Source organism: Pituophis catenifer, unplaced genomic scaffold (genome assembly GCF_029215685.1).
Source record: "Pituophis catenifer annectens isolate HBS135680 unplaced genomic scaffold, rPitCat1.0.hap2 SCAF_1, whole genome shotgun sequence".
NCBI classification, from domain to species: Eukaryota; Metazoa; Chordata; class Lepidosauria; order Squamata; family Colubridae; genus Pituophis; species Pituophis catenifer.
The window spans coordinates 248,824,591-248,847,472 of record NW_027256881.1 but is presented as its reverse complement, the minus strand read 5'-3'; the positions used below and the strand labels follow the sequence as shown (position 1 = coordinate 248,847,472).

The 22,882-nt window shown below is 37.1% G+C and overlaps 1 protein-coding gene across 1 annotated transcript in view; it reads left to right on the top strand.

Moving 5' to 3' along the window:
• The first annotated feature begins 514 nt into the window (after positions 1-514).
• The window catches only part of LOC139327570 (tumor necrosis factor receptor superfamily member 6-like), a 28,531-nt gene continuing 6,163 nt past the window's right edge, over positions 515-22,882 (top strand). The window contains exons 1-7 of the mRNA XM_070957428.1: positions 515-733; positions 8,896-8,977; positions 11,779-11,910; positions 15,610-15,718; positions 18,930-19,003; positions 20,374-20,502; positions 22,128-22,153. Coding sequence (XP_070813529.1) covers positions 668-733; positions 8,896-8,977; positions 11,779-11,910; positions 15,610-15,718; positions 18,930-19,003; positions 20,374-20,502; positions 22,128-22,153 — 618 coding nt within the window. The 5' untranslated portion in view covers positions 515-667. The remainder of the gene's footprint in view (positions 734-8,895; positions 8,978-11,778; positions 11,911-15,609; positions 15,719-18,929; positions 19,004-20,373; positions 20,503-22,127; positions 22,154-22,882) is intronic.

Below are 22,882 nucleotides of genomic sequence, written 5' to 3'. Positions count from 1 at the left end.
CAGAGCTGTGGGTTGCAGACCCCTGGATTAGACTTCGAACAGAAAGGGGCAAAGGGGGATAAATAAAATGATGGGGATGCTGGGCCACCCAATCTGCATCGACTTTTAGCGGTCAGTCTTATCAGAAAGTCAAAAAGTTAGCAGATGTAGACTCAGAATCTGGATAAGAGAGATCCTCACAGGATACTAGGCTAAACGGGACAGTCGAAGAAGGAAAAAACAAACGAAAGAAGGCGGTGAAAAACCGTTTCCGCCTTTCTTGAAGTAAAGGAGCTCCAGTAACTTTCCGTAAATCAATCTATGGCACGTCTTAAATCTAACAGCAGGAGGCGTGGCTTCTTCAGCGGGCCTCGGAGGAGAAGAGCCTCTGATTTCTTTAGTGGGCGGAGTCAAAAAAGTTTTACCCCCAACACCTCCTCCTCCCCACCCCGGTCTTTTGCGTCTCGCGGAAGCTGCGAAATTGGGGAGGGCTGCGCGTGCGTTTGCTTTTGTTGGGAGCAGAGGGTGAACTTCAGGACTATTCAGTCGCTTTTCACGAGCGGGGATTCCCGGTGACGCCTGGTAGGGAGTGGAGAGTTTAACCTATCCCGTCACAAGACACAAGACACACACACACCACCTTCCGCGTGAAAAGAAGAGCTGGGCTGTGATAGCCGCGACCATTGAAATGGCGGAGGCGATGATGGTGGTGGTGATGATGGCGTGGTTGGCCGCCTTGACTTTGCTGCGGAAGGTAAGCCGAAGGTGCAAAATAAAAGGCGGGAAAAGCTCCGGGTTGCTTTGTGGAGCGCCTCCTCGGCCGCGTCGGGGAGCGAAGAGGAGAAGGGGGGGGGGAAATGCCTAAGGAAGGGGCCGCGCGGGACCAGCCGGTTTCATTGATTCCGCCGGCGCTGGCAGAAGCGGCCGAGTTGTGCCGTGGAAGGAAGGGAAAGGAGAAGAGGAAAGTTCGCCCAAAGTTGCAATCCTACACACACACACAACCTCATTCCCCCCCCCCCCCAAAAAAATTCCTGAAGATCCCCAGGGTAGAGAAGGGCTGCCAGGGAAAAGGGCGGCCAGAGGCTTCTCTCTCTCTCTCCTGGATTGCGACCTTTGGCACGTCGGGGTGTCAATTTTGCAGGGTTTTTTGCTTGGTTTTTCTTTCTCTCTCTCTCTCTCTCTTTTGAGGTCGCAGTTAGAAAGGAAGTTCAAGGAGTTGTGAAATCGGCAGGCCAGTCGGATTTTGCCACTCCCGCAACTTTTTTTTTTTGTTGTTTTGCTCTTCCATAGGTAACAGTTTAGCTGCCGATTACATTGTGTCACTTCGCAGATCGCAAGAGGGACGAGATTAAAACAGCTAGATAAAAAAAAAAAAATTGAGAGGGAGCTCGAGGGGCGTGGCCTAGCCCCGTTTCTGGTTCTAACAGGTTTTGCAGGTTTTTCTTTTGGTGCTCCTCTCAGGATGGCTGCGGTGGGATGAAGCCGATTTTAGCCTTTTCCCAACTGGTTTCCCTTCTGAAACTCACAAGGTTTCCTCCAGCCATGTTTTTTTTTTTAAAGTGGTTTACATCTGTACAGGTAGTCCTCGACTTACGACCACAAGGGAGCCCATCATTTCTGTTAAGTGAAACATTTTTGGTGTGAGTTTTGCCCTGTTTTACGACCTTCCTTTGTTGTCGTTAAGTGAATTGCTGCAATTCGTAAATTAGTAACCTGATTGTTAAGTGGATTGGCTTTCCCCATTGACTTTCCTTGTCCAAAGGTTGCAAAAGGTGATTTGTATGTCCCTTGGGACACAGCAACAGTTATAAGTAGGAACCAGTTGCCAAGCAATCTGAATTTTGATCACATCATGGGGATGCTACAAAGGTCATAAGTGTGAAAAATGGTGTCAGTTTTAACTTTGAATCTTCACTACATGAACTGTTGTAAATTGAGGACTACCTGTACTGAAAATATTTACTGTTATCCATGACTTGTGAGGTAAAAGGACATCTTGGGTTTAAGGCAGTTCAGTCCATTCCACAGATTATTCACTCCAAAGAGATGCTCCCCAGAGATATGATCTGATTTATGTAACTGATTTATTGAATGAACTCCAGTTGGCTGAGTTTATGCAACACACAAAGCAAACCGCTTTTTGATGGATAGCATGTAGTGTGAACTCCTGCATTTTAATTCAGAGTGTCTATTCCATGGTAATAAAAGTTCGATTAAAAATATAATGGAAAGTGCTGTGCTTCTAATCTGGCCCTTTAGTTTCCCCAACATGGTGCCTTCCAAATATTTTAGCACTACAGTTGTCAGACCATATCTAAAGCACGAAGGTAAAACTGGCATTGTGCATGTGGGGAGTGAAGGAACACCCATGGAAGTAATAAGGAAATAAATGAGCGAGGTGATTCACGTTTCTTGTAAATCAAGAGTGTTTATAACCAGGCAATACTTTTAACAAAATGTACTCAAAAAGTTTAGACAAAATGTTGACTTCTCTTCAGAATTTTGAATTTTGATCCTTTTTGAACTTTTTGCTGAAAACAAATCATTTGATTTTTGATTTATGACTTTGATTATTAGAAAAGCTGCATTATGGAAAGAAGGGAGCCATGATCCTGAGGGGATAAAGCATAAAATACATTTTTAACTGCTGTAAAAAAGATTGGAAGTTGCTCCTTTATATCTTTTATTCCCCTTTTCTTTTTTCTTCTTTTCTGTCCTTGTTCTTTCTTTCTTTCTTATTTATCACTTTGGTTTTTTCTTTAAACTTGTATTGTTTTTATTCTGTAAAAAAAATTCAATAAAAATTAGAAAGGATTTAGGATTTAAAAAAAAAGAACCAGGAAAAATATTTTGATGTTAAAGAACAATCAAAATTGAGTGTAAGTTTAAAGTAGAATGCAGTGGACTTTTTTGGATTAGGCTCAATTCTGATAAGATTCTGCCTTGGACTTCTGAGAATGCATAAAGGCTGTTCTCCTGGGGGGAAATACAATAATTACATAGAATGATGCAGTTGTTTGATAGGCAAAAAGCACAAACAAGTTTTATATCAACAGTGCTGAAATCTTCATTTTTTGCACTAGATAAAAACTACCACTAGATAAAAACTACCATTTGCATTCCTGTGGTTAAGAAGACTTTTCTCAACAGATTCACATCTTCTCGTGCTATAATAAAATTAATCTTCCAATTTGAGGGGCATGCTTCTAAAAAAGCAAACTATACTTTCATATGGGAAAAAGGGAAACTCTAAATTCTGAAAACATTGCACAGATGAAAAAATTGGGAATTTTATTAATGCAAATCAAAATTTCATTTTTCTAAGAGCTCCTCATCAAGTTTGAATTTTTAGCACAGTTAAACACAGCTGAGTTTAAATAGCATGTATATGTTTCCTCTACTAGTTTCAGAATTCAAAGACAGGTTCTGCTATTCTACTGGAATGTTTACTTAACTGTGCTCACAGTCCTACCAAGTACGAATATAGTTCTATGTTTTATATTTTGCTAATTCTGTGAGCTAATTCAAGATGATGGAAGTCAGAGGCTACTCTGCAAAGATTTTTTGTTTTTTTTTTAAAGAGGAGAATGACAGAGACCATGATCAGGAGAGGGAGAATTTCTGTATATGCATGAAATGTAAAAGTTCTATACTTAAGTTCAATAGGAAGCATTTATGTAGTGTACCACCACTCCATTACAACTAGTATTAACTAATTGATAGTTAGAAATCCTTGCCAACATGCATATTACAAATAATTATATACACAATCTGTGAAATCATAGCTACTGGTTCTTTATAGTTAGTGTTGGCCTTCATTCACATTATTTCTTCCCATAGAATGTATAATGTATAGGTGTGGTATATGTGCAGACCCAAGTAGTGTGGCCTTTTGTAATTGACAGAAACATTTTCAATATGCAGATTTTCTAAGTGCCATTCAAGGCTTTGGGGCATGGCAGTGTGTCAATAACCACCACTTCCAGTTTTTGCCATAACCTTTCAATTTTGATTTTTGGACCTTGATCCTTTGTGATGTTCCCCACTTCTTTTGTCATCTATTCTACTATCCCCTGGTATTGCCACATCGATTCTCCACACTTTCTTCTTTCTAATTACAATTAAATCTAATGTGTCATGTGCCAAGGATTTATCTGTTTGTATTAAGGATTATGATTGGTCACAGAGTTAGCCAGATGTTCAGACTGGATTTGGCATTTTTGTCCATTTTTTTTTTAGTCCTTCCCAAAGACCCAGGTTAGGCAGGTGTTGTTGTTATTATACAGTAAATTCTGGTGGTATCCACAATCCAAGGTCAATAAAAACAGTAAAAAACATACAACACAGATATAGCCCAGGCTAGAACAACTGTAGGAATAACACACACACACACACACACACACACACACACAAGCTCCATAAACACATTAATCTGAGGCCTGAAATCACCTTTGTCTGAATCTTTGATTCAGCCTGGATCATGTTAAATTCCTGTGACAAATATGAACTAAATAATACAAATACCTAACTTTTGTTTCCAAAAAAACCCACCACCACTACCACCATAGAATTAAGGTGGGGTTATAGGCCATTCATATTAATTATTAGCTAAACTTCGTATTTTCCAATATAGTGATTTTTGCCTTATGAACAAAACCAGTGTAATTGAATGCTTGTTTATTATTTGCAGTTTTCCAAATATGAGATGCTTCTTTGATATGGGTTTCATGGCTAAGAGACAGATCCGGTAGTAGATAAGGCAGAGAGGTGCCATCCCTCATTTGAAGAGATCTCAAAGACTCGGAACTCAAAGAATTTAGGGAGCTAGAATAGCAGTACAGGTAATCCTCAACTTACGACCACAATTGAGCCCATAATTTATGTCGCTAAGTGAGAAATTTGTTAAGTGAGTTTTGTTCCATTTTATGACTTTTTTGCCACATTTGTTAAGTGAATCACTGCAGTTCTTAAATTAGTAACACGGTTGTTAAGTGAATCCCCATTGACTTTGCTGGTCAGAAGGTTGCAAAAAGGTGATCACATGACCTCGGGACACTGCAACCGTCATAAATATGAACCAATTGTCAAGCATACAAATGTAAATCACATGACCATGGAGATGCTGCAATGGTCATAAGTCACTTTTTTCAACGCCGTTGTAACTTTGAACAGTCACTGATCGAACTATTGTAAGTCGAGGACTACCTGTGGTGATGTTATCTGGGAAAGAAAGGCTGTAAAATTTTCTATTGGTTTCCTACAAGTTCATTAACTTGCCTGATGCACAAGCTGAGGAAAGGCCTATAGCTTGAGATGGCAGAGACAGAAAACTTGGCACAAGAAGAAAATGAACCTACACACATAAACACACAGTAAATAATTTCTGTTTGAAAAAGCTGAGATTGAAAATCAGACTCACTGGCTATATTTGCTTATCATGGAAGGTTAATGCAGGAATGCAAAGCTTTTCATTTATTAAATGTATACAAAGGATCCATAAACTTGATATGACAAAGCAATAAAGTGAAATAGACAACACTTAAAATATGAAATCTACTCGCCACGGGACAAAAGTTACACTAATATCAAAGAAATGGTGGAATAGAATCATTACAGAAAGGATACAAAAGGGGGGACAAAATGAAACATGAATGACAAATATTAAAATAATTTTAAAATTATTATTTTATAATAATTAAATTGTTGAATTGTTCCACAGCAGTTGTCCTGCTACTCTTCAGTTTTTAAGTACTTAGATCCTTCTCAGTGAGAGGACCTGCATATAAATGCAATAAATAAATAATAGATTCCTAATTTTGTGCTTTATGAAAAAATTCATAAACTGTCAACACCAAGGAAGAAAGAGAAAAGGGTGTCTTGAATATGCAATTCAGTTATGTAATTTAATTCTGTTGTTTAACATTATGACTAACCCAAGTGAATGCAACGGTTTGCTTTCTTTGTATAGTGACAGAAAATAATTATCTTGATGTGAACCAATTAAGATTTAGAGTGCAATTCTATGACTATATTGGGAGTTATTTCTGAATAAGAGTTGTTACCACTGCAGCGACTTCATGTCTTCAGTCTTTTGAAATAGTGTCTGTCTTCTCACTATTGATGTACAACAGCAAGTAACTTAGAGTTTGAGGAAGTTTTGCCCTTTATGATTGTTGTTAGCTTATTTTATTGGTTCTGATTAAGTCTCAGAGTTTTAAAACAAAGTTAAATTTCTTTTATATTGTTTTGATTTATTTATGCAATTGTTTTAAAATATGTTACACTTGGCAAATATAAATTAATGCTTATTGTTTATCTGTGTGCTACTCATGATAGATCAAAGGCTATTCATACCGTATGCCCAACTGAAGTTTGATGAAGCTTCATGTACAAGTAGGAGATAGCAGGATTAAAATTTAAATTAGCAGATACAGTAGTTGCATTTTTAGCCAAAGGAAAAAAATTCTAAAGAATAGAAAAGTGATTCAGCAAGCTATTAGAACCTTTACTCTCTGACATACTGCACCATTTTATTTTGATTTGAAGAGACCTTATGTGGAGAATAACCATACAAGAACCTTTTTCTTTCAAAGTATTCAGTGAATCTAGTCGTTCCACCACGCATTCTATTACTTATGAAGGAAATATAAGGTTTTATTTTCTATCTCAGCTTTTCTTGATTAAAATAATGATCTCCAACTACTTTATGATTTTTATACATTTCAAGTTCTGATGCATTATAGGGAAATATGCTCCACTGACTTATTTCAGTAATGTCTGCTTTGACTGGCATTATTCTAACACCATGTAATGTTCCTTTACAAATACAAATTGACTGCATCTCTTTATTCACTAGATTTGAACTGCCAGACCTATTTTACTTGATGCTATGATTCATTCCAGTTTCCATCTGTTGCCATATATTTAAAAGTTAGGTGTTGTACTTTAAAAGTTATCCGGATCCTTTCCTGTGTAAGCAATTTGAGAGTTCCAATTTTATATTGCTAACTAGAACCATGACGTGTTGGATCATCCTTTCAGAGATATTTCCTTACTTAAACAGAGAAACAGAATGCCCATGAACAGGCAAGAAAGCAGTAGGAGCATGAGCAACTTCCAACTTCCTTCCAGCTTCCCCATTGACTTTGTTTTTGGGAAACTGGGAGAGAGTGTTGGAAGTTTCAATCACATGACTGAGGTGATGCTGTAGTAAGTATAATTTTGTGAATACAACTGGTGTGAAGAGCCTTGAAATTTCAATTACACAGAAGTAATTAGTCCCAGATTTTATACACATTGTTTAACTCAGAGGTCTTCAAACTTGGCAGCTTTAAGACTTGTGACCTTCAACTCCCAGAATTCTTCAGCCAGCATTCTGGAAACTGAAGTCGACAAGTCTTAAAGCTGCCAAGTTTGGGGACCCCTGCCTTAATTTAACAGAATTGAGGTACCTTGATTCAAAACACTTTGCACAATGATGCACCTAATAATGCTTGGCCTAATTGAAGGTTACCAACAGACAAAAAGATAGGAGAATTTTAGTAGTATATAGATAGATAATTCCCCAGATCTTGGCTGAATCATTACTGGTTGAATTGGAGTAACATCTTTATTAGGGGCCAATTAAAATCCCACAGATATTCAAGCAAGATTTTAAGTTTTGCACTATTTGTCAGACAAAATGCTATAGAAAGCAGGAGATAGGAAGAGAGAAGAAAGTCCAAATATTAGGCTAGTTTTTCCCCCCCAACCGTAGGGCCTACATTAGGACCAGTTTCAAGATGAATATTGTTCTTTGGTGTTTTATCGAATTGTAGGTATTGGTGTCAGATTATCCTAGTGTTCAGAGACAAAAATATCTGGCACCTGAGTTCCGGGGAAAATTTTTTTCCTCATCAAGTAATATAACCATTGTGGTTTTTAAAAGTTATTTTTCAAGCTTCGAAAGAATTCTGATTTGTGAAATGGTTTTTGGAGTTCCTTTTGTTTCATCTTAAAAGCTATGAAAAACTCCTGATGTCTCAAAAGTTGCTTGAATTGTAGACGTTCTACTCTTCAAGTAGAATGGCTTTTGGAGTCTTATGGCATAAGACTCCACAGGCAGTATTCCTTAAATATTAAATGCCACGAAGCAGTAGTGGAAGATGGTTATTTGTACTCCAGTTCATGTTCATGAAATTCCCCAAAACATCTAGTTGGCCACTGTGGGGCAGAGAATTGTAGAGAGTGAGGAAGAAGACCTTAACAGAGATAGGTCAGGAGGAAAGTGAAGGAAATTGTATTTTATTCTGAGCCTGTGACATGGACAAGTTACTCATAGCATGTTACAGGTTGGATTCATCATGATTTAAATTACTAGTAAAAAGGCTTGATTTAAATCAACTCGATTTAAATCATAATTTTTAAAGAGCAACTGTCATCTGTGCTACTCCTCTGACCCGCTGTTGACTTATCGACAGTCCCAATGTTGCAGAATATACAGCCTCATGCTACATAACTAAGCTCCATTTCATGCTGAAGAAACTAAATTAATTTATGTATCTTAAATAGAAAAGTATCTTTAGATAGATTTTTACTCCAAAAGCATTTTATTAAAGTAAATTTGATAAAGATCAAAAAAGTCGGATTTAAATTTTAAAAATCAGATTTTTTTTAAAAAAATTTTTATCCATCCTGGCATGTTATTACTCATTCCATGAGAAGGACTATATAATATTGATTCTCCCCCTGCCACACACACAAACACACACAAAGATCAAATTTTATTTTCTTTTGATGATAGAATTTGAATTTAGTTTATCTTGACAGCTTTGCAGTTTGGTTTGACTGTGCAGGTTCGTGCATGATTAAGACAAGATAATATTGCTGGAAAAGTGCAATGAATAGAAGAAACCTCTCCCTTTCCAAACCCCCTAGGTCGAATCTCCACCACTGTGGGCTGACTGCAATTCTGGAGAATTCCCATATTCTGGGATTTGTTGCAAACGCTGTCCTGCAGGTAAGTTCTCATAATAAGATGATAGTACGATTTTATATTCCGGTGAAAGAAATTGGGGCTGTCTTTTTTGAAAGAACACAGAAGCTACTGTAAAACAATTAGTGTCAGTAGGTGGTGTCTTTGAATCTAAAAAAACCTTTCTCATTTTAGGCTATTCTATACAGTTAGTCCTCGACATATGATCATAATTGAGCCCAAAATTTCTGTTGTTAAGTGAGCTTTGCCCCATTTTATGCCTCAGCTAAATTTTTTCTTGCCTCAGTTGTTAAATGAATCACTGCAGTTGATAAGTTAGTAACTCGGTTGTTAAGTGAATCTGGCTTCCCCATTGACTTTGCTTGTCAGAGGGTCACAAAAGGGGATCACATGACCCTGGGACATGGCAGTGATCATAAATATGAACTAGTTGCCAAGTATCTGAATTTTGATCACATGATCATGGGGATGCTACAAAGGTCGTAAGTGTGAAAAATGGTGTAAGTCACTTTTTTTCAGTGCCATTGTAACTTTGAACGGTCACTAAATGAACTGTTGTAAGTCGAGGACTACCTGTATTTGTTGGTTTGCAGTGTCCAATATTGCCAGCCAGCTATGAATTCTGATAATTGTAGTTCTATTTTGCCGGGCATGTGACATACTAAAGAAAGAGGGTCCCCTGAATAGAACATTCTGGATGGGTATTACATGGATGTATTAATGTTTTCTTTGCAATAATATGGAAATCATTTGCCATTATCACTTCCTGAAATGTTCTTTGACTTTCAAGCCTAGCATTTAGTCGTGAGGTTCTGGTGTATTCTCATTCAAGTTCTAACTTGGTCTGATCCTGTTTAGCTACTGCTACTTTTCTCTCTTTTTTTGCTTTAAAGATTGTCCAAGGTCACTAAGTGTTGTCACCTATTTAAAAAATAAAAATGGGTAATCATTTTAAGGAGCAAATAAAGAATAGGGAGAGATGGGCATCCTTGTACTCTGGTCTGAAGCCTAGAATTAATTCTTGAATCAATTAAATTAATTCTGGAATGAAAAGCAAACTGAAGGAAAATTGTGTCAAACAATGGAGGGTGTAAATTTTATTTACATCCCTTCTACAATTGATTTTATTTTCAAACTATGAAATCTAGTCCTTGCACAGTTAATTAAAATATACACAGCCTGACCTGGCCATTTTTATTCGCTTTTTGACCATTTATGCCCCCAATTTCTTGAGGTACGACAACTATGAAATTTGAATGGAATTTTTTTCTCTTAACAAAGTCCATATACCATGTCTTGAAAAATGTTCTCTCCACCATGATCTTGCTATTTACAGTATCCTTTTTCCTGTTGTGTAATCTGAAATGGGTGTGCTTCCTCAATAAAATAACTAGGGTGGCAGTTTGCCAGAAGTAGTTCCTTTGACAAAACTTGATACATTTTAAAAGAGATAGAAGGTACTGGAAGTCACATAGACTTCTGCATTTTTTTCCAACTATTTCATTTTATCCCACTTTTTCTCCAAAGAAGAGAGTCTATCTTCCCACCCCTTAGCCTTTTAAGTCCTGTAAGGCAATTTCTTACATCTTATCAATGTTTCATAACCTAAAATCTCAAAGGCTTTATGGATAGTCCACCAAATCATTTTAGGCAGAACAGGGGTGTTGGGAACTGGGCCATGCAAGCATCAGGCGAGTGCAAAGCTTTATTTGTACATGTGCAGGATCTAGGTTGTGCATGTGAAATCTTTCCCCCTCCGTCCCTCCACTACCAGTCCATGTAGCCAAAAAGATTGAGAAAGTTTAGGGCTGCTATAGAATACTGGCTTTAAAAAATCCTAGTACCAATCAAATGTATTCCAATTTGCAAAAACGTCTTTGCTGACTGACAGGATGATTAATTCTTTGCTTCCTCTGAGTGATTTTGCAAGCTTGATTGTGCAACAGCATCTAGCAAAAATACATGCCCAAAGCTTAGTATGTGTACCTGGCCAGCCCATCTCTTTTATAGGGGGTGGATAATAGTCATCATTGGGCTTCCAGTAAGACTTTGTGATGTCCTGTTAGTGAAGGCATTAAGATATATACAGTTTGCTTCTGATCGCTTGTATGGAGGAATTCCAATGTGTCCCAGAATCAGAGACCAGAATCAGCAATGGCATAGCAGTTAAAGATTTCTTAAAAAGCAAATCTAGTGAGATTTTGATGTCCCTGGGTGAAAATCTCACACATCTCATGCAAGGGTAATAAAATGGATTTTATTAATTCATTTTTAATACGTGTTTATAGAACTTAATTTGGAGTGCTCATTTTTACTATTTAGGGCTATTGTCATCATGCCCTACTTCCTCTGCCAACAGTGGCAGTATAATTGTTGTAAGAAACTTTGGGAATATCCTGATTCAAGCAAAATATTATTTGGGGGATGAAAAGTCATTTGCTGTGTTCAGTTGTGATCATCTCTAATAGGAAACAGAAAGAAACCTGTATTTTATATCCTTTGTACTTCAGGTGATAATTGTTGGATGATTTTGACCACAAATGTAAATGATTTTGTTAGCTCTGCTTGGCGGCTTAATTACACAAGACTTAAACAGCAGAACAATGCAGAGTTTAAATGTGAAGTAATTTATCAATCAGTAATTAATCCATATTAGTTCAGATATAAGTCCCATGATTCCAGTGTGAAAGTTCTTCATTAGTTGGCAGTCTTGTAACATGCAGTTGGAAAACAGTTGGTGGTATAAGCATATGACATGCACAAGCCAAAAGTGTATAGCTACATATATTCAAATACTAACTTTCATTTGCTATCCCATATCATAGGCAGCCGTGTTGAAGAATTCTGTACTAGTCCACATACACAAGGAAAATGTAAACACTGTATAGACGGAGAAAATTATACTGAACATGACAATGGTTTAGAGCACTGCTTACCGTGTATTGACTGCAAACCTGGTAAGTACATTTTGGACACTATTCCTGAATTGCGCTACTTTTCAGCATCAGATTTTATAAGATTCTGCCACAATCTTATAGTGTATTACAGTAATGGCCAAAATTGTGGAAAGTGTATTTTCTAAAACTAGCTAATAACGCCACTTTTTTTGGAGTAGTACCATAAAATTATATATCAATGGAAAGATAATTTAATCAAGAATGTAATGCAATAACTTTTATGAAGAATTTGCTATTAGAATAGCAGTTACAGTATAAAGAAGAAAAGTGAGACACGTAGAAAAAATGAGATATACAAAAATTATCATGTCAGCTAATACTTAATTGGATAACCTTTAGCATGAATTATGGCCTTACAACGTCTTCCCATGGAGAGAACCAAGTTTTTTAATTCTGCAGCTGTTACAATATGAAACCAAGATTGATTGAATGATTGCTTCTATTTAACTGGGTTTTACTGCTGGATCGCTTCTGACTAACAAGTTTCTTTAGTTGGCTCCATAGATTTTCAATTGGTTTAAGATCTGGGCTATTCCCAGGCCATTCCAGCAGTAGAATATGATTATCTTGAAACTCCAAAAAAAAAAAAAAAAGTGGTGTTATTAGCCATCAAACCTCAAAAATATAGTTTTCCCAAAAGGCCATAATTTTGGCCACTACTGTATATATCGTAGAATTTTGCTAGTCTTTTACCACATTACCTCCCCATTCCTACTTTGTTTAAACTGAGTAAGGGTTACTTTGAGTACTTTTTTGTTGTCCAAAGTCACCTGATCTTGGCAGTAAACTTTATTTTTCATAGGCTTCTCTTCCCCGCCCCTTTCTTCCTTGCCTGGTGGGCAGTTGTATAGCATCTGCCTGAGGTCTGAATTCATCTATTTGCACAGGGCTTCTGAAATTAAGCTGTAATTAAGCCAATCACCCAGAAAGGTAGCCAGTTGCCTTTACTTGGATTTATTCAAGCAGAAGTTAGACATTAGTTTGAATTCCTGCGCTGAATTGGTGAAGTAAATTGGAGTCCCCAACCCCCAGTCAAAGGACTGGCATCAGTCCACAGCATGCAAGCAACCAGGCCCTGTAAACAAGCGAAGCCCCATCTGTGGGATACAGGCAGAATGTGAAACCATGCCCTCCCTGATTCATGGAAAAGCCTCTCTCGACAGAACCAGTTCCTGGTGCCCAAAAGGTTGAGGGACTACTAATCTAAATGACCTCTTCCATCTCTGATTCTAAGCTAAAGACTGTGTTTAGGAACCTGACCAGTGGTGGGTTGGTCCCAGTTTGCACCGGTTCACAAGAACCGGTAGTAAAAATTTGTAGTAGTTCGGAGAACCGGTAATAACATTGGCTGGCCACGCCCCCGAACTGGTCCCTGGCCCGGTCACTGCTCGCTTACCCCGCCCACCTCATCAGAGGCTCTTTTTTTTAACTTTTAAAAGCATTTTTTCTACAACCTCTTCGGCCAAAAAAATGCTTTTAAAAGTAAAAAAAAAAAAAAGGCTCTGATGATCGCGCGGTTCAGCTAGAATCGTTAGAGGCTTTTAAAAGCATTTTTAAAATGCTTTTTAAATGCTTTTTACAACCGAAGAGGTTGTAAAAAAAAAATGTCTTTAAAAGCCTCTGGCCCATTCCGTGACTGGAACAAGCTTAGCAAAAAAAATTAGGTGTGGCGCAGGAAAAAAAGACAGGAAGTTGATGCATCACACATGGAACAGACATTATAAAAGCATTAAAGGAACATACAGAATTTTTTAATTTGAACAGATTAACTTTGAAATGGAACATTTATGGACAGACAGAAAAAGGAAGAAAAGGAGGAAATAAAGTAATAAATTTTAAATGTAACTAAATTGAAATGTAAAGATTAAAAGCCTAAAGGTATACATGTTTTTTGGATAAAAACAGAAAGGCTTCTGGAGTAATAAAAATAGAAAATAAGAGTTAGCAATTAAAATAGAGGATGATATATAGGTGGTTAAAACAATAAAGAGTATATATTACTGTGAGACAACTTTAAGAAAAATTTATTGCTTGATGTAACATGTTTTAATTTTAATTTGCAAAAAAAGTTAGATTGATGACTATGCTGGATTAAGGTTTTATTGAACGAACTATCAGACACACAGATATTAGCGACAAATTGTGATTTAATTTAATATATGATGGAAATGATGATGATTATGAAATATATTGAGAACTAATTTGAAAGACTGCGCTGGAAACTGACATAAAATAGATAATTATATGTTAAGGGGAAGTTAAAATAAGAGGGATGGATACCAACTAGATAAGAGTTTGAGACTCGGAGGAAATATGTTGGAAACTAGTTCAAACGCTGGAAATCAGCCACTTACAGGAGAGTTGGAGGAGACTATGCTGGAAATCAGCCAAACAAGAGTAGGAGCCCTGGAGGGGACTATGCTGGAAATCAGCCAAACATAATATGCTGGAAATCAGCCAATAAAATGCTGGAAATCAGCCAGACAAACAGGAGGAGAGTTGGAGGAGACTATGCTGGAAATCAGCCAAACAAAATATGCTGGAAATCAGCCAATAACGGTGGTAGGCTTGGAGGAGATTATATTGAAATTAGCCAAAAATAGTTGGTGCTCTGGAGAAGAATATGCTGGGAATCAGCCAAACAGAGTACGTTGGATAATAGCCAAATAATAGAGGGAGGTATGGTGTGATAAATCTGTGTAACATGAAAAGTGTAATAGATGATAAGTTGGATAAAATCAAAGATAAATTGATAAAGTTTAAGATATTAAGAATCAAGGAAAGAGTCAAGATATTAAGAATTAGATGGAATTTTATCTTATAAAGTGTAATAAAATGGAGTGGTATGGAATTTGAAATTAAGATTTATGGTGATAAAATTGTAGGGTAAATAATTAGAATAAGAGGTTAGAATATTGTTAAAAAAATTTTTTTGCTGCTGATGGTAAAAGATATAAGGTGAAGAAGAACAAGATATAATTAAGATTGATATATAGATATAAAAATGAGTGAAAGTTAATTTGAAATTAAAATTGTATTGATATAATGGAATTGCTTAGATGAAGATGTTAGAATTTATGTTAAAACTTGCTTTTTTATGTTTTGAATTTTCATTTGTAAAAGATATAATGGGAAATTGTGAATGGAGCTTGTTAAAGAAATGTAAGCGTGGTAACTATCTATGGACTGGATCGAGACCCTGCTCCTGAAAGTCATATTTTATGTTTAAGTTTGAAAAAAAATAAAAAAAAATATTTACAAAAAAAAAAAGCCTCTGGCGATCCCAGCTGAGTTGCCTAATCATCAGAGGCTTTTAAAAGCATTTTTTTCTGCAACCTCTTAAAGTTGTAGAAAAAATGCTTTTAAAAGTAAGGGGGAAAAAAAAGTTGGCCACGCCTACCCAGTTACATTACCCCCCTACCAAGCCATGCCCACAAAATAAGCCACGCCCACAGAACTGATAGTAAAAATTTTTAGAACCCACCCCTGAACCTGACGGCTTAGTTTCCCATTGTCTCAAACTTCATTTTTCCTTGCCCCAAAGCTACTCCTGCAATTCGTTCATAATCTTCGTCCTTTTCTATTTTGTTTCATTTTTAGTATCTCCTGTAGAGTTTGATAAAGAATAGTGTGTATATTTCTGTTTCTTTAGAAAGAAAAAATTGTCCATGTTGATAAGGTTAGGAAATTCTGTTTCAGGTTACAAAATGATAGCACCTTGCACCAGGGAGAAGAATACTGAATGTCAGTGCAATGATGGCTATTTCTGCCCTCAAGGCTGTGAGGAGTGTGTGAAATGCAAGATACGGTATGTACAGTAATATACTTATAGTGCAGTTCCCTTTTGTGATAGAGAGTATGTTTCACACATATAAACACTTGCAATAGATTGATTGAATTTAAGGTAAGTTGATATTTATATGTCATATCCATTCATCCATTTTGCTGGGCTAATAAGCCCCTCCAATTGAAACCAACTCTGAGCAATTTACAACTCCCATCTTTGTAACTCAGATTTAAAAGAACAGCATAAACAATATAAACAGTTGATCCAATAGTTTATGAAAAATAATATGTAAAATTTACGTTCAAACATAGGTAGTTGTTTTTTTTTTAAGCAAAATCCAATATCTTTTTAATGATGCAATATAGCAGGAATTGGTATATAATCTTTTCTGGGCAAAACCCACTGCCTTTGAGCTGTATGCCAAGAATTCCAGAATTAAATGTTGGTTTAATTGATTTATACTGTGGGATTACTCTCCATGTTTAATTTCTACTTCTGCTACATTAAAAAAAACCCTTCAGTAGCTGCATCTGTAAAAACTCTAAAGTTGTACCTCAGGCTACTTTGCTTTGGAATATCAAGTTGTATATTTAATTCATAAATGTACAACGTATGCTATTTCCTAAAGCTTTTGTATAGCTCAATCTATTAATTTTGTGTAGCTCAGCCTATTAACTTTTGGATAAGTGTGCTAAAATTGGCCCCAGTGATGTTAGAACTAGATAACATGGCAGGAATGGCATATTTAAAAATTATTGGCTATCTTATTTGCAGTATTCACTTTTGCACATGTGGTTCTGTCACATTCCACAAAATCTTCTTTTGCTGCAGATTTAACAATAGTTGGGGACTCTTGATTTAATGTAGCACTCTGAGAGTGTCGCCTTTAGATGTGCAAGGACTACAGTCCAGATAATTCCTAGTCATCAGGGCCCAACATTTTGGAATTCATAGTGCCAGCGCAGTAGGGTTGCATTCTTTTGCCATGAATTTCCTGCATTCTGTTTTACTTCTACTTGCTTGTTGGTTTTGTTTCGTTTTTAATAGTGTTGTTCTTTCCTGCCTTGCTTAATCACCACACCAAATTGCTGCAGTCTACATCATTTGGTCACAAATCTTTGCACGTGTATGTTTAAGGGACAAATAGAAGTTCAGAAGACAGTAAAAATAAGGATTAGTAGGGAAATTGGGCAATGTATTTGATAAACGATCTTATTCATTTACTGAAGTCATTTGGTAATTTTTTTTTGAAACTAAACAAATAGCAAAACACCAAGCAACAAAAATATTTTATCTGGAAACGTCCTGGTATTGAGTATGATACTTGTCTTTATCATATATGGAATGCCACCTCCACAACATCTCAAAAAAGGAATTGAGAGGGTTGCAGTTTGTTTTGCTTGCTAAAGACTTAAAACAGTCTTTAAGTTAGCAGTCTAATTCAAGTTTTACCAGAAGTGATAATTTCCTGCTACAAGAATGAGAGTGGAGAATAAGTTAGGCGCACTTCCAGACAAAACACTTAACTCCTGCAGATACCATTTTTATTTTCTAAGAAAGCTTAAGGCATTCCTTTGGAGACCAGAGATATTTTTGGAGATGATGATGATGATGATGATGATGATGATGATGATGATGATGATGATGGAGTGACATTTTTCTTTAAAGCAGGTCAGCTTTCCTTGTTTTTAACAAAATTGAAATTAAAATTAAACATTTAAAAACTTGACAGGGATCAAAGGAGGTGACTGTAGACACATTGGCTCTTTTGGATGCCACATTGGGCACTACTGATTTTCATGAGGAACTGAAACTTAACTGTTTCAGATAGTTTACATGTATTTCCCAATATTGTAAGAGAAGAACCTTAGTAAATTATAATGGCAAAAAATAACAGGAGTTTGGTGGCATCTTTTCCATCTAATAAAAATGTCTTCGATAAAAGAGGTGCTACCAGACTCCTGATTATTATCAATAAAATGACAACTAATTGTCATTAGTTCAGACTATAGCTTCCCCACACAAAAATGTTTTCTTCCTGTGTTTTGTATCCGCTCCTCAACTTGTCAAAGAAACTGAAATAAAATCTTAGAAAAATTCAAATTCTCAATGTTTAATTGAATAAGTCATATTCAGAGCTCAGAACTGGGATTCTGAAATATTTTAACTCATATGTTTTGGAAAGTTAATAAAGATTCCTGAGACTGTCCCTTTCATTTCTAGATCTTATATATTTTCGATTGGATATTTATAAAATATATATTTTATAAATCTAAATCAGGTGATCCCTAGATTGCAGGGTGGGCAATCTCAGCTGCAGGAGGCCCCTCTGAAAATATGTGGCTGAAATTTAGTTAAAATGGCCAAATTTGGGTGGTGTTTAACAAAATTACCCTCCCCAAGTTCTAAAAATAGACTGAAAATTTATTTGGGGCCCACAATTGATGGAGGTGGCGGTACTTGTCGTTGAGTCTTTTTTCCCCCCTATCCCTATCCTTAAAAATAGACTTCAAAAATTTGGGCCCACATCTTGTATGAATTTTCTAGATTTCTGGAAAATATTGGTACTGAATTGTAGTTCCAGATCTCAAACATTACCATTCTTGATTTGTATAAAAAGCTGTAATAGGCAAAATAACAGTACTATAATCAGCTGATCTGCCTGTTAGACCAGTGTGACTTTTCATCATTTCATTTATGGTATATTTGCCATTGGAGGCAATTTTGGGGAGGGAGGAATTTGTTTAATGAACATACCTAATTTTTACCAATGTCCCATCCCGAGTTGGGTAAGGTTTGCTGGCAGGGCCTTTTGAATTATTCTGTGGAAAATTCCTCTTCCTCTTCGACCTCCAGCAGTTAGTCTCACTGTGATTTAGAATGGGCATAATCATTTCATACAGTTTTATCCTAAAATAAGTTAAATTAAGTTTTTGTAAACAACAAATAATAAAATTAGAACTATATCAGTTTCTGTAAAATTTGGCATATTTCAACCCTTCGGTTCTCAAGGTTGCCTGCAAAATTTATCCCATTTTGTTAAAGAAAACTAAATTGTATAAGTATTTATATTTTTTGCATGCTAGATTGTAGAAGAAAAACAACTTGATGTACTCTTACTCCAGAGCTCATTGAGATTTTTCAAAAGTCCCAGGCAGCTCTGTTATTTTTCATATAGTAGATAGATATGACTTCTTAAATAAACAATCTACCTTTTTTAAAAAAATTCTAGGTGTCCTGAAGGACAGGTGATTATGGAAAACTGCAGTGCCACAACAGATATGAAATGCGGACCACCATATCCAGGTTAATATTATAACTTCAAACAATCATAGACCAAATTGTCGTAAGTCAAGGACTACCTTTATTTTTATTTAATGACAGTTTAGCATTATATTGTAATTCAAACAATGGGAAGGCTGCAAAACCAGTATCAAGTGATTTTATTTTGCAGTTGTCCATGTTGAAGGAGAGGGACTTCATGCAGGACAGAAGTGTGAGGTCCCCACCTAATGACTGGACAGCTGGGACTGTTGACATTAAACAATATGGTCAATGTTTCACTTAAGGACTTCTTTGTTTATCAATGAAAATTCCAGCCCCAATTAGGGTCATAACCCAAACACTAGTTGCAGTCTATTTTGGAAAAATACCAGGCTGAGAGGTTAATCTGGTACATGAAAAGAGTATGGCTAGGATATTTTTCCTTCCCAGAATTAGTACATTAGTACTGTTTTGTCTCTGTTGGGAGTAAGGAAGCTGATACCCTAACCCTAAACCCCAATAAGCCTTAGTATGATCAGTGGCAAAAGGTTATGGGAGATACAAGTCAAATGATTTGGAGGACACCAGATTATCTCCTGTATGGATGTGGGCATGCATTCTCACTCCAGAAATGAAACTCAATATTGGAGGATATTTTGTAAGTTTCTGTAAAGCTCTGGCTAATTTTGTTCCCCAAAGCAGTTGCCTGGATTCGCTTTTTATGCTAAATCATGATTTGCAATATTATGTTTCCCTGAATAAACAAGAATATACTGGGTATTTGCAACATGTTTAGTCACCACCTTTAAAGCGCTCCATGGCATAGGACCTAGTTATCTTCGAGACTGCCTGCTGCTACCAATGACCTCCCACCGACCTGTGCGCTCCCACAGAAAGGGCCTCCTCGGGGTGCCATCAGCCAAACAATGTAGGCTGGTGACCCCCGGGGGGTGACTTCTCTGTGGGGGCACCTACCCTCTGGAATCAGCTGCCCCCAGAGATAAGGAGAATTCAAGACCTTGGTGCCTTCCGCCGTGCCCTTAAAACTTTCTTTTTCCAGCAAGCCGAGCTGGCTTAACATAACATTTTTTAAAAAACATTTTTAACTGGTTTGTCATTTTAAATTGGGGCCAAATTAATATATATCCTTTTAATTGTTTTTAATGTTTGTATTGTATGTTTTTAGCTGGCTGTACACCGCCCTGAGTGCCTCGGGAGAAAGTGCGGTATATAAATTCGAAATAAAATAAAAATAAATAAAATAAACAGTTTTCAAACTAAGGGCAGGGTTCATATAGCTGTACCATTATCTATAAATCTAACCTCCATTCTTGGCATGTTGTGAGTGCATATGTAGAAGAGTCTTGTTATCTTTAATTTGTTTAAAGGTTTCCTATTTTTTTTTCTTTTAGAAGCTTCAGATTCCTCATTTGTTTACATCGTGATTGGTGGTTTAATTGCACTGGTTTTGTTGGCGTTCTTTATGTTGATATGTTGCATCATATATAAACGGAGAAAATCCAATTCTGCAATGAAGAAAGGTAATTTCCTGATGTATCAGTGAATATGAAATAATTTGCTAGCTAATATTAAATGAACCAAAGTACAGAAAAATTGGGAGACCCAAAGCAGGAAACAGTGCTAATTTGTGAATTGGATTTGCACATTGTAGTTTGCTTAACAAAGGTTGGTTGAATAAATATCAATTGGATGTTCAGATTGCACTAAAATATAAATCATAGCATATAAAACATAATAGCTGGATTCACACAACATGCTAAGCCAATTGGAGAAATGTGCATATTTGCTGGAGGTCTATGGATATATGAGGTTGAAGCATTTTCATGTAAATTACAAACTGGAAGCTAAAAATGCTTGTTTCAAACCTTGATTATTAGAATGGATATATTAACATGAAGTAAATCTTTCTTTTAAAGACTCCTCACCCATGGGACAAAGATTGCTTATTTCCTCTTACCCAAGGGTGTCAAACTCAAGGCCCAGGGGACGGATCCAGCCCACAGGGTGCTTAGATCTGGGCCACCCTAGAAGCAGCGAAGGACCAGCACATGGTGCCTCTGCAGGCAAAACGGCGGCCCTTCCGAGCTCCATTTTCACTGGCAGAGGGTTGCAGGAGGCTGTCACAACTGAAAACAGAGCTTGGGAGCCCATTTTCGTTGGCAGAGCACTCGAGACATCACAGGCACTCCCCACACAAGTGACGTCGAGCTGGCCATACCACCCCGGCCATGTCCACCCCAGCCCCATGAGGTCAAACACAATCCTGATGTGGCCCTCAATAAAATCGAGTTTGACACCCCGGCTCTTACCCATTACCTTCCTTTGTGCTAACCCATGGTCCGTTGCATAACGTTGCAATCCTGTCCAAAGTTCCTGCAGAATGCAGGATCAGAAATCTTCAATTTACAACCACAGTTGAGCCCAAAATTTATGTTGCTAAGTTAAGTGAGTTTTGCCCCACTTTACAGTTGCCACAGTTGTTAAGTGAATCACTGCAGCTGTTAAATTAGTAACACAGTTGTTAAGTGAATCTGGCTTCCCCATTGGCTTTGCTTGCCAGAAGGTCACAAAAGAGGATCACCTGACCCCAGGACACTGCAACTGCCATAAATATGAACCAGTTATCCAGCATCCGAGTATAAAATCTATGACCATGGGGATGCTGCAGTGGCCATAAGTGTGAAAAATAATCATAAGTCATTTCAATGCTGTTGTAACTTTGGACGGTCACTAAACGAACTGTTGTAAGTTGAGGACTACCTGTAATTTCTACTAGGAATTCCATCGCTAAGCAACACAGTCATAAGGCACAACATCAGGGGCTGACCCCAACTTATGAGTGTAGTCCTAGTGACCTTTATTAGGTGAATCCCATCAGGCTGCAGTATTCAACAGTCATGTGATCACTATTTGCAACATCCTGCCAGCTTCCCCACTGACTTTACTTGTTGGAAACGTGCAGTGAAGTTCACAAATGGCAATCGCATGATCGGAGGAATGCTGTGATGATTGCAGCTATGAGGACCTGTCATAAATCCCCCTCGTTCAGCACCATTGTAACCAAACAGTTCCTGAATGACTGAATGTTAAGTGAGGACTACCTGCATACTAACATATATATTTTTTTCTATACCTTTCTCCCCAGAAAATGAAGAATCCAGAGACCATTTGGTAAGTATTCGTGTACTTAATTTTTAAGGGAATATGACTAGTGTTCTTAGCTTGCTTCTGTCCAGCCAAAATGATGAGAAGTTCACAAGAACCAACATAACCAGCTTTCTTCTCAGTTGTTAGTTTCATAAAACTGAATAGTTACTGAGAAGACATCAAAATTTTATTTTCCTGTGCAACAATCAAGGGCAATTAGTGATGCACTTGAGAAAAACACTCTTATTTTTCATCTTCATTGCAAGCTGCATCTTCAACAGGTTCTAATACCACATGAACCTCTAGCTTTCTTTGTGCCCCACCAGTGTACTCTCCCTCCAGGTTAATTTTTAATGTCACATGGGGATAACCAGAACATTAGCACTCAAATGCTTCTACTGTCATAATACCAATTAGACCCCCAAATAAGTATTGTTTTGCCATTGATAAAATCCTGTATGGCTTAGCTCCATATTATTTTAGGATCCATCTGCTCCAGGTGAAATCTGCCTAGCCTATGCATTTGGGTAGGAAGCAGTTGCTTAGGAACCCACCTCTGCAAAGAGTAAAGGAAAAAGGATATGTAGGCAAGACTTCTCTGGAGTTGTCCCTCTATTTTGGAACATTGTAATCCAGGTCAGTAATGAAGTCCCCATTGTGCCCCTAAGGTCAAAAATTATGAGTACTCCCTAGATTACGCCAAAAGCCACAGCCATCCTGATATAGCCAGCTGGTGCCATCGCTGGCTATTGG